At 44.3% G+C, this 15,000-nt stretch overlaps 2 protein-coding genes across 5 annotated transcripts in view; both read right to left on the reverse strand.

Annotated features, from left to right (window-relative positions):
- Window positions 1-6,683, reverse strand: part of gmpr (guanosine monophosphate reductase) — a 20,094-nt gene extending 13,411 nt beyond the window's left edge. Inside the window, exon 1 of the mRNA XM_031586443.2 lies at window positions 6,359-6,683. Coding sequence (XP_031442303.1) covers window positions 6,359-6,445 — 87 coding nt within the window. The 5' untranslated portion in view covers window positions 6,446-6,683. The remainder of the gene's footprint in view (window positions 1-6,358) is intronic.
- Window positions 6,684-11,193: 4,510 nt separating this feature from the next.
- The window catches only part of LOC105911183 (thyroid hormone receptor beta), a 132,150-nt gene continuing 128,343 nt past the window's right edge, over window positions 11,194-15,000 (reverse strand). For all 4 annotated transcript variants that reach the window (XM_031586403.2, XM_031586399.2, XM_031586402.2 and 1 more), the window contains one exon: window positions 11,194-13,909. In XM_031586403.2, coding sequence (XP_031442263.1) covers window positions 13,668-13,909 — 242 coding nt within the window. In that variant the 3' untranslated portion in view covers window positions 11,194-13,667. The remainder of the gene's footprint in view (window positions 13,910-15,000) is intronic.

Raw genomic sequence — 15,000 nt, forward strand, 5'->3', positions numbered from 1 at the left:
TTATTTTATTAAATTATTATTAAAAAAAATTTTTTTATGAATTACCTTTTCGATTTCGAAAACGCTTCAATTCATTATAACAATTGTTCATCTTCAATATCACTACGTAATTGCCGCGTGCATGACATCAGTTATTGTTGGCTCGAGTCATCGACTCCAGTTAACGCTCAGGTTTTAAAAAAATCATGGCGTCCAACTTGGTTCCGAAACGTTTCCAAAGACCTAAGGCTTCAAAAGTATGGGAGTACTTCCACTTATCACCAAACAATAAGGTGGTTTGTACACTGTGCAAAGCTGTACACGGGGCGACAGTGGTACAGGCGGTAGAGAAGTCGGTTAGTAATCAGAAGGTTGCTAGTTCGATTCCCTGTCGAAGCGTCCTTGAGCAAGACACTGAACCCCTAATTGCTCCTGATGTGCAGTGTGCCGTAAATGTAAAATGTGTATACATATGTAAGTCGCTTTGGATAAAAGCGTCTGCTAAATGACTAAATGTAAATGTAAATGTAAAGTTGCGATGGCATACCACAGCAGCACTAGTGCTATGCATGAGCACCTGAAAAGAAAACATACCGGCGCTATTCTGGAGGATGGACCGCCAGAAAAGTCAAAACCACCGTAAGTGTTGTCTATTCATGTTTATTAGATTACCATACGCAGGGAGAGCCTTTTTGAATATATTTTGTCTTTGTAGCTGCTAAATACACCTATTATTAAAGCCATAAAGTTGTCTGCCTGCTACCTTAGAATTCCCATTGAATAAGTGTTAGATAAAATGTTTAGGTAGGCTAGAATCTGGGTTTATTCCACGTTGGTTGATAGGATAGCTCTCTATACTATAGTATATTTATAGTATACTATACTATAGTATATCTATACTATATAATCTATATAATCTAACGTCTTTAAATCACTTCATACGCCTCCGTTGTCCTAGCAACGCTTCATGGTTACGGAAAGTTAGCTAAATAGCAAGCGCTATCCATGATGAGTCTGGGGCCCTGTTCGAAATGTCTTAAAATGCCTCCTTCCTTCCTTCCTTCCTATTAAGGGAGGATGGACTGTACAAAATGTCTTAAACTTTCTCTTCCGCTTTAATAAGATACCTTGAAATACGTCACATAACGGTCATTTTTCTAGAGAGCATATGAGCTGCCTTGATGTCTCGATGGCAGCAGCTATTACCCATAACTCTCTGCGCCATTCCCTAACCAGAGACAAATTCATAGGATCATAGGGAATATTACTGTTTTCATTATTACATGTTAAATAATTATGATGTATTTGTTTTTCTCCTCTTTCTCTCAGTAAAAGGCAAAGCCACATGAACGAATTCCTGCAAAAGAAGGATTGCTCACCACAATTTGCAGCAGCTCTTACTGACAGTGTCCTCAACATGATTATCAAAGACATGAGACCCCTGTCAATGGTAGAAGATGAGGGTTTCCGTGCTATGGTTAAAACAAACGTTCTCCCTAAAAGAACATGCTTCACCAACATGATGAAGAAGAAATATGAGGACGAATTCCAGAAAGTCAAACTTGCCCTCTCCTCATCCAGTTCCATGGTCAGTTTAACAACAGATGCATGGACAAGTATTGCCACAGAAGCATACTTGGGCATGACCTGCCATTTTATTAACAATGACTGGGAGCTCGTAAGCTTTAGTTTGACTACTATGCCACTTGAAGAGCGACACACTGCAATTAATATTGCATCCTGGATTGAAACAGCAATTGAGAAGTTTGGAATTCCTGCAAGTAGAATCAAGGCTGTGGTGCATGACAATGCAGCTAATGTAGTAGCAGCCCTCAAGTTGTTGGAAGAGAGGCATGGGATATCTTCAATCCGCTATGCTGGTCACACATTACAACTATTGGTAAATCAAGCACTGAAGAATCCACAAATTAACAAAGCAATTGGAGCTGCAAGGTGCTTGGTGGAACATTTTAAAAAGAGTGAAATTGCCAGCTCAGAGCTGAAAACAAAACAAATGGGCAAACCTGAACACAAACTGATTCAAGATGTTAGTGTAAGATGGAACAGCTCTTACTACATGATCAGCCGCCTGCTAGAGCAGAGGTGGCCTGTTACTGCAACTCTGTCAGACCCAGAAGTAACACAAAGAGCAAAGCATTTCCTTGACCTCAAAGCTGAACAGTGGAGCCTGCTGGAGGAGCTAGAACAAGCTCTCAAGCCATTTGAGTGTGCTACGGTTTATCTTAGTGGGGGGGGGGGGTCATATGTGACCCTCTCCTCTCTACCTGCACTCATTAAAGGACTGATGAAGTCCACACAGAATGCAGCCTTTGACAACACCCATGTGCAGGGATTTCAGGCTGCTGCAGCAATTGAAATCTCAAAAAGGTAGGAGGTTGAGAGATGTCCTACAAAGATGCTGCTACAAACACCAGTGTAATTGCAGCTGCCCTGGAACCCAGGATTCGCAGAGTGAAATTCCTGTCCCCAGATGAAAGCCTGAAACTGCAGGTGAAAGTGCAAGCCCTTGCGCTAGAAGCTAAGAGGAGAGTGATAGAGAGTCAGCAACAGCAGCACACCACAGAGGCCCAAACATCAGCAGGTGTTACCGAGAAGAGGTCTGTGTCTTTGCTGGACACATTGCTTGGGTCGGACTTAGAAGAAACATCCAGCCAGAATGACAGTGGGGACGAGGCAGATGTCATCAGTCAAGTATTTGGGGAACAGCCTCTGCCTAAAAGTACAGATCCTCTGCAGTGGTGGAAAGCAAATGAGGCAAGGTTTCCCTCTCTGGCTGTTCTGGCAAACTCTTATTTGTGTGTACCTGCCACATCAACACCTTCCGAGCGTCTCTTCTCCGCAGCTGGAAACATAGTTTCCAAGAAAAAAGCTAGCCTGAGTCCAGAACATGCGGACATGTTGACATTTTTACACTACAACACACGTGACGTTTGATTCCAATATTTGAGTTGGATTTCGAGCTGGACACTATTGTTAATTGTTTCTTACACTTTAAACATGTTGCACTTTGTTTATGATGCAGACCTAACTTTTTTAATTTGATAAGGGGTTTATAAGAAACTTGTTGCACTGCTGATTTAAATAATTAGCCCTCTTTTTTCTTTATTTTTATCACGTTGGAGTTGGTAGTTTAAACCTACAGTTTACAGTTGCCCTTGTTTGTTTGTCAATGACATATACTGTTTGTTGTTTTCAAAATAAAATGAACTGAAATGGTCAATTTGATTTTTTTCGGAGGAAAATGAACCGTTTAGATTAATCGACTAATCGGTAAAGTAGTCGACAGATTAATCGATAGAAAAATAGTTGTTAGTGGCAGCCCTAATATACAGTATGTATATGCATACATGCAGACGTGTGTATTTGTGTGTGTTTATTAATTCATTTATATATGTTTATGAATGAGGTTATATATATACAGGTATATATATATAGACATACATGCTGACATGTGTGTTTATGAAAGAGTTTATATATACACGTATATATGTATACATGCTGACGTGTGTGTTTATGAACGAGTTGATATATACACATATTCATATGCATACATGCTGACGTGACGTGTGTTTGTGTGTTTATGAATGAGTTTATATATACATGTATATATACGCATACATGTTGACTTGTGTGTTTATGAATGAGTTTATATATACATGTATATACGCATACATGCTGACGTGTGTGTTTATGAATGAGTTTATATATAAACACTTATATATGTATACATGCTGACGTGTGGGTTTATGAATGAGTTTATATATACACGTGTATATATATGCATACATGCTGACACATGTGTTTGTGTGTTTATGAATGAGGTTATATATACATGTGTATATATATATATATATATATATATATATGCATAGTTGCTGACGTGTGTGTTTATGCGTGTTTTCAAACATCGTGGCACTCTGGCATCTGACATTTACCCCCTGAGCTCTTGTGACCAGGGCTATTTATAAACACACACGTGTGCTTTCAAGGCATCTGTCCTCCAAGTCTCCTGTATATAATACCCCCTCCTAGGGATGGGCATTCGATTGAATTGTCTTAATCGATCGTCGGGAGAATTAACTATCGATTTTCGATTAATCATTAATATTTTTATATTAAAATTCACTATTTATATGCTATATTAAAATGCAATGAAAATAGAAAAAACACAGCGTGTTTCCTCATTGAGATCTTTATTACAAGATGAACAACTCTTGTGGCAGTTAAACTTACAAGATGGACAACTCTTGTGGCAGTTAAACGGGATCCGTTCAATGGTTACACTTGAAAATATGCGCTGCTGTACTCTTAAGCAGCGGAGCCGACAGCTAGAAGCCGGTGCTCATAAACACAACTGACCCTCGTTTTTTTTTTCTCTAACTAATTCATCTCATATTTTGAAATTCATTAATCTAGATTCATCGTGATTAAAAGTTTGTTTTTCTTCTAAAGACTAAATCTGATAAATTAACGAGTAATCACTTCAGACAGCATGTATTTTAGACACTCTTATTTAATGGTATTTTTTTCGTACTCTCTCGCCGTCATACAAGGAATGTATGCGAGACACAATGGTGCCCCTCGGCGGTAAATCGTAAGAATTGTCCCCTGAAGCAATTCGAATCACCTCATCAGCCCACCGTCTACAACTATGTTGATGGGCCGACAGTCACCGGCAACCCAAACTGCTACAGCGTTGGTAACCTTTTCACGGACTGGTCTAGTTATGGGTTGGAGTGTGGGTTGGCGACCATCTAACCTTGGACTGCTTTCTGTCGGGGGCAGGTGATAATTTAAAGACGAGCTGCTTCTGTGATAGCTACATTCAGCTTGACAAATGCTACATACAACTTTAGTTTTGTCGATTGTTCTGTCATTTTGACTCTTTAACAGAAACTTTCCACCCAACAACCCCTCAGCTCTCTCCATCTTCAACTACCGTCTCGGTCTCTCCTATCTAACTGACTGCAGACACGCAGCGGTTTCGTGCCATGGGTCAACGCACACCGGAAGTAAACAAAGTTGCGTTAACTGCGTTCAAATTTTATTTATTGCATTAATCTCGGCCACAATAATGTCATAGAATAACGCGTTAACTTTGACAGCCCTAAAATAAATAAATTACACGCACACTACTCAACAGAACATGCATTCGTTTTATCGAAAAAATGATGTCATCGAGGAAATTCTTAATGATCAATTGATCGATCGTCGATTAATTATGTATCTAGTACCCCCTCCCTCATGACCCCTGCTCTTGCACGCTACTCAAACCAGGGGCAGATACAGCCCTGATGTGGCCCTGATGTGGCCATGATATGACCTTGATGTGGTCTGGCTGATCCTATCTGCTAAACGTGTATCTATGACAATTCCTGTCAGATTCGCCGGCCAGAGAAAACACACACTTAATCCACAAAGACACAGCATACACACATACACACACACTTGCTCAACCTACACAGTGCTAACTAGACTCCCACACACACACACACACACTGAGCACAGCTGATACTGGATCAGGTAGCCCAGAAAACACCCCCCCCTGAGAAAAGCTGATACTGGATCAGGTAGCGCAGGTCCGGCACAGACTCCCACACAGACACACACACACACACACACACACACACACACACACACCCTGAGCACAGCTGATACTGGATCAGGTAGCGCAGGTCCGGCACAGACTCCCACTGCATCCAGACAGATCCGCTCTACAGTTGTCATCTGAGCCGCCTGTCAGAGAGCGACCCTGGGAAGGTCACCCACATTCTGACGGATTCTGATCCATTTTCTCAGTGTGTCACATGACCAATCTGCTTGTTTTAGAAACACACACATTCACTCGTGCATACGCGCACGCATTCACACACGCAGACACAGACATACACACACACACATACACACATACATACACATACACACACACACACACACACACACACATATACATACACATACACACACACACACAAACAAACACACAGTCAATGCTGCTGCTCCCACTGCACCCATATTTCCTTTCAGCATTTGCTCTCTGCGTTTAAATGAAAACATACACTCTATGCCCTTGGCTGTTGACTCACACACATAGACACACACACACACAGAGGCATGCAAAGACACACACAAACACTTAAAGAGGCATTCACAAACACACAGACATACACAGAGGCATGCACACACACACAGAGGCATACACACACACACGCTCATTAGCACAAATGAATAGCCCAATGAGCCCAGGTGGCAGCGGACACGGTAGCAGACTTGGCCCAGAACCTGGCCGTGTCCGGCCCGTGTTCCGCTCGCCCCCCCCCCCCCCCCCCCCCCAATGCCGGTTCTGGTTCGGACTCACCTCAGACCTGCTCTTCAGGCTGCTCCTCTTCGGTCTGAAGAGGACATCCTTGAAGTCCAGCTTGAGGTCTGCATCAACCCGAGGCATGGCGGCGCGCGCGTGTGTGTGAGAGTGTGTGTAGGCTGTGTGGAGAGCGGGCGACGCGCGTCTCTGTGTAGCTGCGGAGCCCCAGCCACCAAACCTGAGTCTGCCGACGCGATACGTATTTATAGAGCAGAGGGGGCCAAACGCACACAGGCCCCCATGCCTTTATTTGGCTAGACCCACTCTCTTCTCTCTCCTCTCCCTCCTCTCTCTCTCTCACACACACGCACACACACACACACGCAGACCGGCACCCTCTTGCTCTCTCCTCTCTCTCTCACACACACACATGCAGACTCACACCCTCTCGCTCTCTCCTCTTTCTCTCACACACACACATGCAGACTCACACCCTCTCCCTGCAGCTGAACACTCCCTCAATCTGCCTCTCTCACACACACACACACACGTGTGCGCTCTCTCCCCGTCTCTCTCGTTCTCCCTTTCTCTCTCACACACACATGCCCAGTTTCCCCCTCTCTCTCCCTCCTACTCTCTTTCTCTCTCCCTACTTCTCTCTCTCTCTCTCTCTCTCTCCTTCCCCTCCTCTAACTCACTGCTGTGGAGCAGCAGCAGCACTTCCTGTCTGGGTAGCTGACGCGCACAAACACAAACACATACACTGCGGATCGCCACTGCGGTAGGACACACACACACACCTGATGTCCACTGGGGGCAAAGCTCCCTGGTGAATGTGCGCGCACACAAACACACGCACACACACTAATAAACACACACACACACAAACAAACACTAATGCTACGTTTCCATTTGGACGATATTCGTGCCGCTCTCATTGGGAATGAATGGAGACGAAGTCCCGTCCGACGCGCAACGAACCGTCGACGCCTCCCTTCCAAAGTTGACGAACCTTTAACTCTATGCAAATGCGGACCAGGCGGTAACCAATCAGTTTGACGTGTGTGAGAATTGACAGCCGAAGTTGTGCAGATGGGCGGGAGTAATCAAAAAAATCAAAGCAAGATGGCGGAGTCTCGGGATTCTGTTACTGGGAAATATTTTATGTGAATAAAGGTGAATACAGGTGTTCACACGACTTTTATATGTCTACATCGACTCGGTTTGTTGTTTATATACTACACGAACACTGTCAGGGCAAACAGAATATTGTAGGTCTTATCTGAAGCTCGCGACCATTCTTGTTAGCTTGCTGCTAACACTTTAATTGAAGATCAATGTAGAAGCTAGCTGGTTTGTAACCTGTAGCCTCATCGGTGCGTTTTGCCTCTGGTATGTGTGATATCGTGATTTAACTGGCTGATATAAATGAATCACAGAACACAAATGTATAAAGGAATACATTTAATGGATAAGTAAATGAATGAGAGCACGAGTGACAGCCGCAACATCTATCATATTTTCATGACTTCACAAGCTAATCTGCTATATTAGCGCTGCACTGCAACCGAACTTGCTACTTAACAGAGAAACTTGATTTTTCTGACAATGCCCCCTAGACGAAATACCGGCTGCCGATAATTCGCCTGAATGGAAACGTAGAGTAATACACACACACACACACACAACACACACAAATACACACACACATGTCCTCCAGGGAGAGTGTGGATATGTAAATATATATCACTGTGAACCCTCTTTGGTTTTTGTCTGATTTCACTAGAACTAACATAGTATAGGTAACTATAGGAGGAGTGATCTTTGGTACCAGTATAAACTCCTGGGAAACCACACTGACATGAGAGTAACTCACAGGGTATCCCAGTCCTGGACTACATGGCACAGCTCTGTGTAAATGGGACCAAGGTTAAGTTGTTGACAGGTCACATGATCACAGAGATGCCATAAGAGGCAGAATTGTTTGAGCAAGTGGAAGGGCTGCCTTGTCGCCCTCTGCTGGCCAGACCATGGAAGTGTGAGTGATAGTAAACTGATGGGACCTTTCCTTAGTGCGTCTCTTGGGCCTGTACCACTGGCAGGTATGGTATGCTCACCAGTGTTGTCTCCTGCCCCCGCTACGCCCACTTCTATCTGAAGGTCTGACTGGTCTAAGCATTGGAAGGCTGTAATCTGCATGATGCATGTTATAAAACTGACACCAGCAGATGGCAGTATTGTTAGTGTACCAAGACCCTCACATGCATAGATGGTACAGCCTAAACTCCAAATTAATTGAATTGACATGTTTTAATGCTAGAAATTAACACTGTGTAAGGCTCAGACACCTATCAAAGAGACTGCTACTGTTATTAATGTGTGCCTGTGTCCAGGGTTACTGTTACTAACGTGTGCCTGTGTCCACGGTTACTGTTACTAACGTGTGCCTGTGTCCAGGTTTACTGTTACTAATGTGTGCCTGTGTCTGTGTTTACTGTTACTAATGTGTGCCTGTGTCCAGGGTTACTGTTACTATTGTGTGTCTGTGTCCAGGGTTACTGTTACTAACGTGTGTCTGTGTCCAGGGTTACTGTTACTAATGTGTGTATGTGTTTACTGTTACTAATGTGTGTCTGTGTCTGTGTTTACTGTTACTAATGTGTGTCTGTGTTTACTGTTACTAATGTGTGTCTGTGTCTGTGTCTGTGTTTACTGTTACTAATGTGTGCCTGTGTCTGTGTTTACTGTTTCTAATGTGTGTCTGTGTCCAGGGTTACTGTTACTAACGTGTGTCTGTGTCCAGGGTTACTGTTACTAATGTGTGCCTGTGTCTGTGTTTACTGTTACTAATGTGTGCCTGTGTCTGTGTTTACTGTTACTAACGTGTGCCTGTATTTACTGTTACTAACGTGTGTCTGTGTCCAGGGTTACTGTTACTATTGTGTGCCTGTGTCCAGGGTTACTGTTACTATTGTGAGTATGATCTCAATATAACTACTACTGACATTAACAGGTTTTAAAGTTTCAAATGACCTTGCCTTAGAGGCAAGTCACAGCCTACGCATGATTCCAGTGACAAGAGTAGCAGCAGCTAGCATCTAGCATCTAGCAGCAGACCTGAGCTCAGCCCCGAGGGCCCTATGTTGCTCTCATACAGGACCGTGAGTTACCTGAGAGTAGAAATGACACGACCGTGAGTTACCTGAGAGTAGAAATGACACGACTTGAGCAGAGTTGAAGGATTTCTCAAACCCATCTTTATTCTGAGAGCCTGATCACATTTAAGTGCAAATACCACCTTTGAGCACTGTCTGTCTGTCTGTCTGTCTGTCTGGTCAGTCTGTCCACACCACAATCAGTTCCATACGTCAGTGCAACTCCCATCTCCAGCTGTCCATGTCAGACCCCCCCGACCCAGACCCCCCCCCTCTTTACACAGCGTCTACGTCAGACCCCCCCCACACACACACACACACACACACTGGGATACACATGCTGGGACACACACTTCCGTATCCGGGGGCAAAAAGTGTCTCACAGCCACCAATGTGCAATACATTAAATTTGGTACAAAAAGACAAAATAGACAATCAAAATCACAACACTTAAGCCTTTTGATACACACTTATCACACACGCTGGCTGCTCTTTATTACCCCCCCCCCCCCCTAAGCCTTTTGATACACACTTATCAGACACACTGGCTGCTGTTCATTCATCTTTTTTCCTGGATTGTAAGAGCTCTTGCCTTGTGGGGTCACAACTATCCCCTCAGACAGGTGAGACAGGTGTTATCGGTTTATCTGTCTGTTTATCTGACGGGTGAGACAGGTGTTATCTGATTGCTTAAAGTGACACTTGTCTTTCTGAACCTGCCGTTAAATGGAAAAGGAGTTCCATTTAGTTATATTACTCCATGTACAGTGGGGAAAATAAGTATTTATTAAGTATTCAATACTTATTTTCCGCGACAAATGCAAATCAATTCATACCTGTTATAAAATGCAGTTTTCTGGATGTTTTTTGTGGATATTCTGTCTCTCACTGTTAAAATAGACCTACCATTACAATTATAGATCACACATTTCTTTGCAAGTGGCCAAACTTGCGAAATCGGCAGGGGTTCAAATACTTATTTTCCCCACTGTAAGTGTATTTCTCCTTTGGGTGCTTCTGGACCTGGTTATGGGGTTCTGGACCTGGTTATGGGGGTTCTGGACCTGGCTATGGGCTTATTCTAGTTGTGGACCTGGCTATGGGCTTATTCTAGTTGTGGACCTGGTTATGGGCTTATTCTTGTTCTGGACCTGGCTATGGGCTTATTCTTGTTCTGGACCTGGTTATGGGCTTATTGTTGTTGTGGACCTGGTTATGGGCTTATTCTTGTTCTGGACCTGGCTATGGGCTTATTCTTGTTGTGGACCTGGCTATGGGCTTATTGTTGTTGTGGACCTGGCTATGGGCTTATTCTTGTTCTGGACCTGGCTATGGGCTTATTCTAGTTGTGGACCTGGTTATGGGCTTATTCTTGTTGTGGACCTGGCTATGGGCTTATTCTTGTTCTGGACCTGGCTATGGGCTTATTCTAGTTGTGGACCTGGTTATGGGCTTATTCTTGTTGTGGACCTGGTTATGGGGTTGTTGTTGTGGACCTGGTTATGGGGTTCTGGACCTGGTTATGGGTTCTTGTTGTTGTGGACCTGGTTATGGGGTTCTTGTTGTTGTGGACCTGGTTATGGGCTTATTCTTGTTTTGAGAAGCAACAGGATGCTGTCTTTGTAGAAATTTGAGAAAAAGAACTATGTATGCAAAAACGGTAAAATGACTCATAGTATGCATATAACTTCTGTAAAAAATATCTGCAATCTTAAAATATACAACCTTTATCCTTTATACTGTAAAATATCTTTTTTTTTAATTTTGTTTTGTCTTTTCACTTCAAACTGAGTTAGGTTTAAGATTCAGCCATTCACATCCCATGACTATTACATTCCTCTGTGAAAGTAGACCGCTCATACCCACATCCATTCAATCAGGTATCAAAATTGTGCTCTCCCTCTTTCTCTCTCTTTCTCTCTCGCTTGCTCGGTCGCTCTCGTGCTCTCTCAACATCATTTCTGATTGTCTGTGCAGTTTGTGTGTGAAGTCCTAGATATGACAAAACACTGGAGCAAGTCTATTGCTTACGAAAGGCATCACGTTACAGGGGAGGAACGAACACACATACATACACAAACACACACACTCACACACACACAGACACAGAAGCTGTTCGTGGTGGAGCAGTGTGAAGCTTGAGCAAAAGTGTTCACAAAAGGGACACAAAAGGGACCTTTTCTCTTCCTGATGTAGAGCAGATTTCACCTTTGACCTCTATTTTTTTTTCTTTTTTTTAAACAAACGTTAACATGATCTGCAGCTGGAGATTTTTTTTTGTCTAAAAACAGACGAAACGAATGAACGAACAAACAAGGACAAACATCAGGTGGAAACGGAAGGAAGAAGGGCCAGGTGTGTCCAAGCAGTAGGGTCATTCTCTCCATCTTCACTTCCAAATGGCCTCACCCCTTGTATGTGTGTGTGTGTGTGTGTCTGTGTGTGTGTGTCTGTGTGTCTGTGTGTGTGTGTGCTGGTCACCAGAATCCCGAGGTAGGGATTGTCCCAAAAAAAAAAAAAAAACAGATCCCCGATAGAGACCGAGTCTGGAGCAAAACAGGGCCGGAAACTCGGCAGAACCGGTCCAGACCCAGGCCAGAACCGGCCGCCAGTGGGGATTATTCTGAGGTGGCTGGGCAGAGGTATGAATAGTTTAAACTCATAGCACCAACAAAGTCCAAGCAGAAGCATTTTCTTGGTCTTTCAAACAACAGCTTTTACACATTAAGAAAAAAAATCTACATTTATATATGTATATATATATATATATATGTTTATATATATGTATATATATATATATATGTATGTATGACACATGGAATTTTTAAGAGTTCCTATTGAGGCCTGCCAGCCATCTTGGTACATGGAGATGTATGGAGGGCTACGGAGCCAGAGAGGGACAAACAGAACGACCTCAGTGAGTTGTTAGTTTTCCTGTCTGCATGAGAGAAGATGCTTTAGGTGAATGCAAGCAGGGTTGGACAGAGCATGCATCTTTAGGGGTGAGGAGGAGGAGGAGGAGGAAGAGGAGGAGTTTTCACTCGCTTTTCTTCTCCTCTCTTTTTTTGGCACCTACTAGAGCTGGCAACACTGGAGGAAGTCAGAGATGTCCAGTCACCCAAGCGGAGCTCCATGAGGATACAGCACAAGTGGCTCTGATTGTCTTGCCGTGTGTGTGTGTGTGTGTGTGTGTGTGTGTGCTTTAAGATAAGATAACAAAAGATAAACTGATTGATCCCATCCCCATCTTTCAGGGAAATGAAAGATTTAAAACGTTTGTGTGTGTGTGTGTGTGTTTTCTCATAGACTTATGCAGCGTCGTTTCATGAGAAGTATGCCACTGTTATATGTGCGCTAGTACATCATCCAGACCAATGCCCTGACTGAGATTGGAGATTTGGGTGCTGAGTGCAGTGAAGGTAAGAGGTAATTGCTGCCTTAGCGGACTGGTCAGTTCATAGACGCAGAGGAGAGCTATGACCACTAGATGGCGCCCTCTCCCCCGCTGGGCTGTTTCAGTACTGTGTTCTACCTGCTAGGAAATATTGCAATGATGAGGTGAGCTGTCCGGTGGGTGTGGCTGAGTCCTGGCCTGGCATGTCGTCCACGTGTGTGTTCATCTTCCATCACTCGCACAGGTGTATATACAAGTGTGTGTTCATCTTCCATCACTTGCACAGGTGTATACACACACGTGTGTGTTTATCTTCCATCACTCGCACAGGTGTATATACATGAGTCACATGCGCTACGGTAACTGAGAGGTGAGAAACACATTTAGAAACAAACAAAATAAACAAACCATCTAATAAACAAACGAATAAACAGACAAACAAACAAACAATGCTATTCACATGTACCCGCATTGTGAGGAATTGTTCCATCCAGGAGGAAAGAAAAAAAGAAGAGAATAAAACAAAAACGAAATGAAATGAAACGAAAGGCTACTCTCCTTGTGTGTCTACGGAATGACAACGACTCGTCAGTAGTGCCCGCAAGAGTTCAGAGTTCAGAGTTCTACGTGTCATGAGAGACCTCCCAGCATCCTCCGCTCCTACTCCCACACTCTCTTCTCCTCCTGGCGCCCAATGGGAGGTGTGTGTGTGTGTGTGTGTGTATATGTGTGTGTCTTTTCCATCAGTCTTGGAACACCTCCAGGAAGAAAGGGGGGAGAGAAACCTTCCCTCCTCCTGTATGTATGGGTGTGTGTGTCAGTCCTCGAACACCTCCAGGAAGAGCGGGGGGAAGAGCTCGTTGGGACACTCCACCTTCATGTGCAGGAAGCGGCTGGCGTGGCAGGCCCCGATCATGCGCAGGTCCGTCACCTTCATCAGCAGCTTGGGCCAGAAGTGCGCCACCTTGTGCTTGCGGTAGTTGATGTAGTGCTCAAAGGCCTGCAGGAAGCCCTCCTGGCAACGCTCAATGCGGTCCACACTCGTCAGGCCTGGACGATCTGGGTGACGGAGTGGAAAGGGGAGAATGAGATGGAGAGGGAGGGGAAGAAAAAGAAAGGGGGAGAAGGAGGGAGAGAGAGAAAAAGATTTATCGTACACTTGTTTATTGCAGTAGGCCTATATTGGATGAAGTCATACTCTCAGTCAGTCTATGCGCTACAGCTATCTATTAATTTGTGTGTGTGTGTGTGTGTGTGTGTGAGTGTAGGTGTGTGTGTGTGTGTGTGTGAGTGCGTGTATGTGTGTGTGTGTATGAGTGTGAGACTAAAGGCAGCCAATGGTGCAAGCATGTTTAGTTTGATTTGGCAACCAAAAGCACATGCCTGGGTAGAGCCCTGCTGTTCCAGAGGCCGCTGGTGTGAGTGTATGTGTATGTGTGTGTGTGTGTGTGTGTGTGTGTTTGGGGGGGGTGGGGGGGCTCAGGCAGCTCAAGTGTAATCCCAGCCTAATCACGTCATTAGATCATTTCGCTGCTGTGCGGCTAAGCGCGGGCTAAGCGCTACTTCACGGCCCATGCGACACACAGCTGCCTCTGACGCTTTTCAACAGACCCCACGCGTGGAAGGAAAGGGGCGCGCTGGCCTGCTGGGTGTGTGTGTGTGTGTGGGTGGGTGGGTGGGTGTGTGTGTGTGGGGGGGTCTTTATTAAGCAGCTTTATTTCTCAGAGCGCTGCTGAACTCATACCAATATATTTCCTGCAGTCATGTTTCTGTTGAAAATGTTTAGTGTTGTGCCATAAATATTTTATTTATATTTTGGACATAAATACTCCATAAAATATATTTTGGACATAAATACTCAATTTGCAAGTGATTTAACTTGTTTTTGGGAAAGAAAGGTTGCCGGTTCGATTCCCTGGACTGGCAGGAAATATGTGGACGGGGGGGCTTTCCCCTCCTTCAACATCCACGGCTGAAGGGCCCTTTATTAAGGCGTCTAACCCCCAACATCCACGGCTGAAGGGCCTTCATTAAGGCGTCTAACCCCCAACATCCACGCCTGAAGGGCCTTCATTAAGGCGTCTAACCCCCAACATCCATGGCTGAAGGGCCTTCATTAAGGCGTCTAACCCCCAACATCCACGGCTGAA

The sequence above is a fragment of the Clupea harengus genome, chromosome 19 (assembly GCF_900700415.2).
Source record: "Clupea harengus chromosome 19, Ch_v2.0.2, whole genome shotgun sequence".
NCBI lineage: Eukaryota > Metazoa > Chordata > Actinopteri > Clupeiformes > Clupeidae > Clupea > Clupea harengus.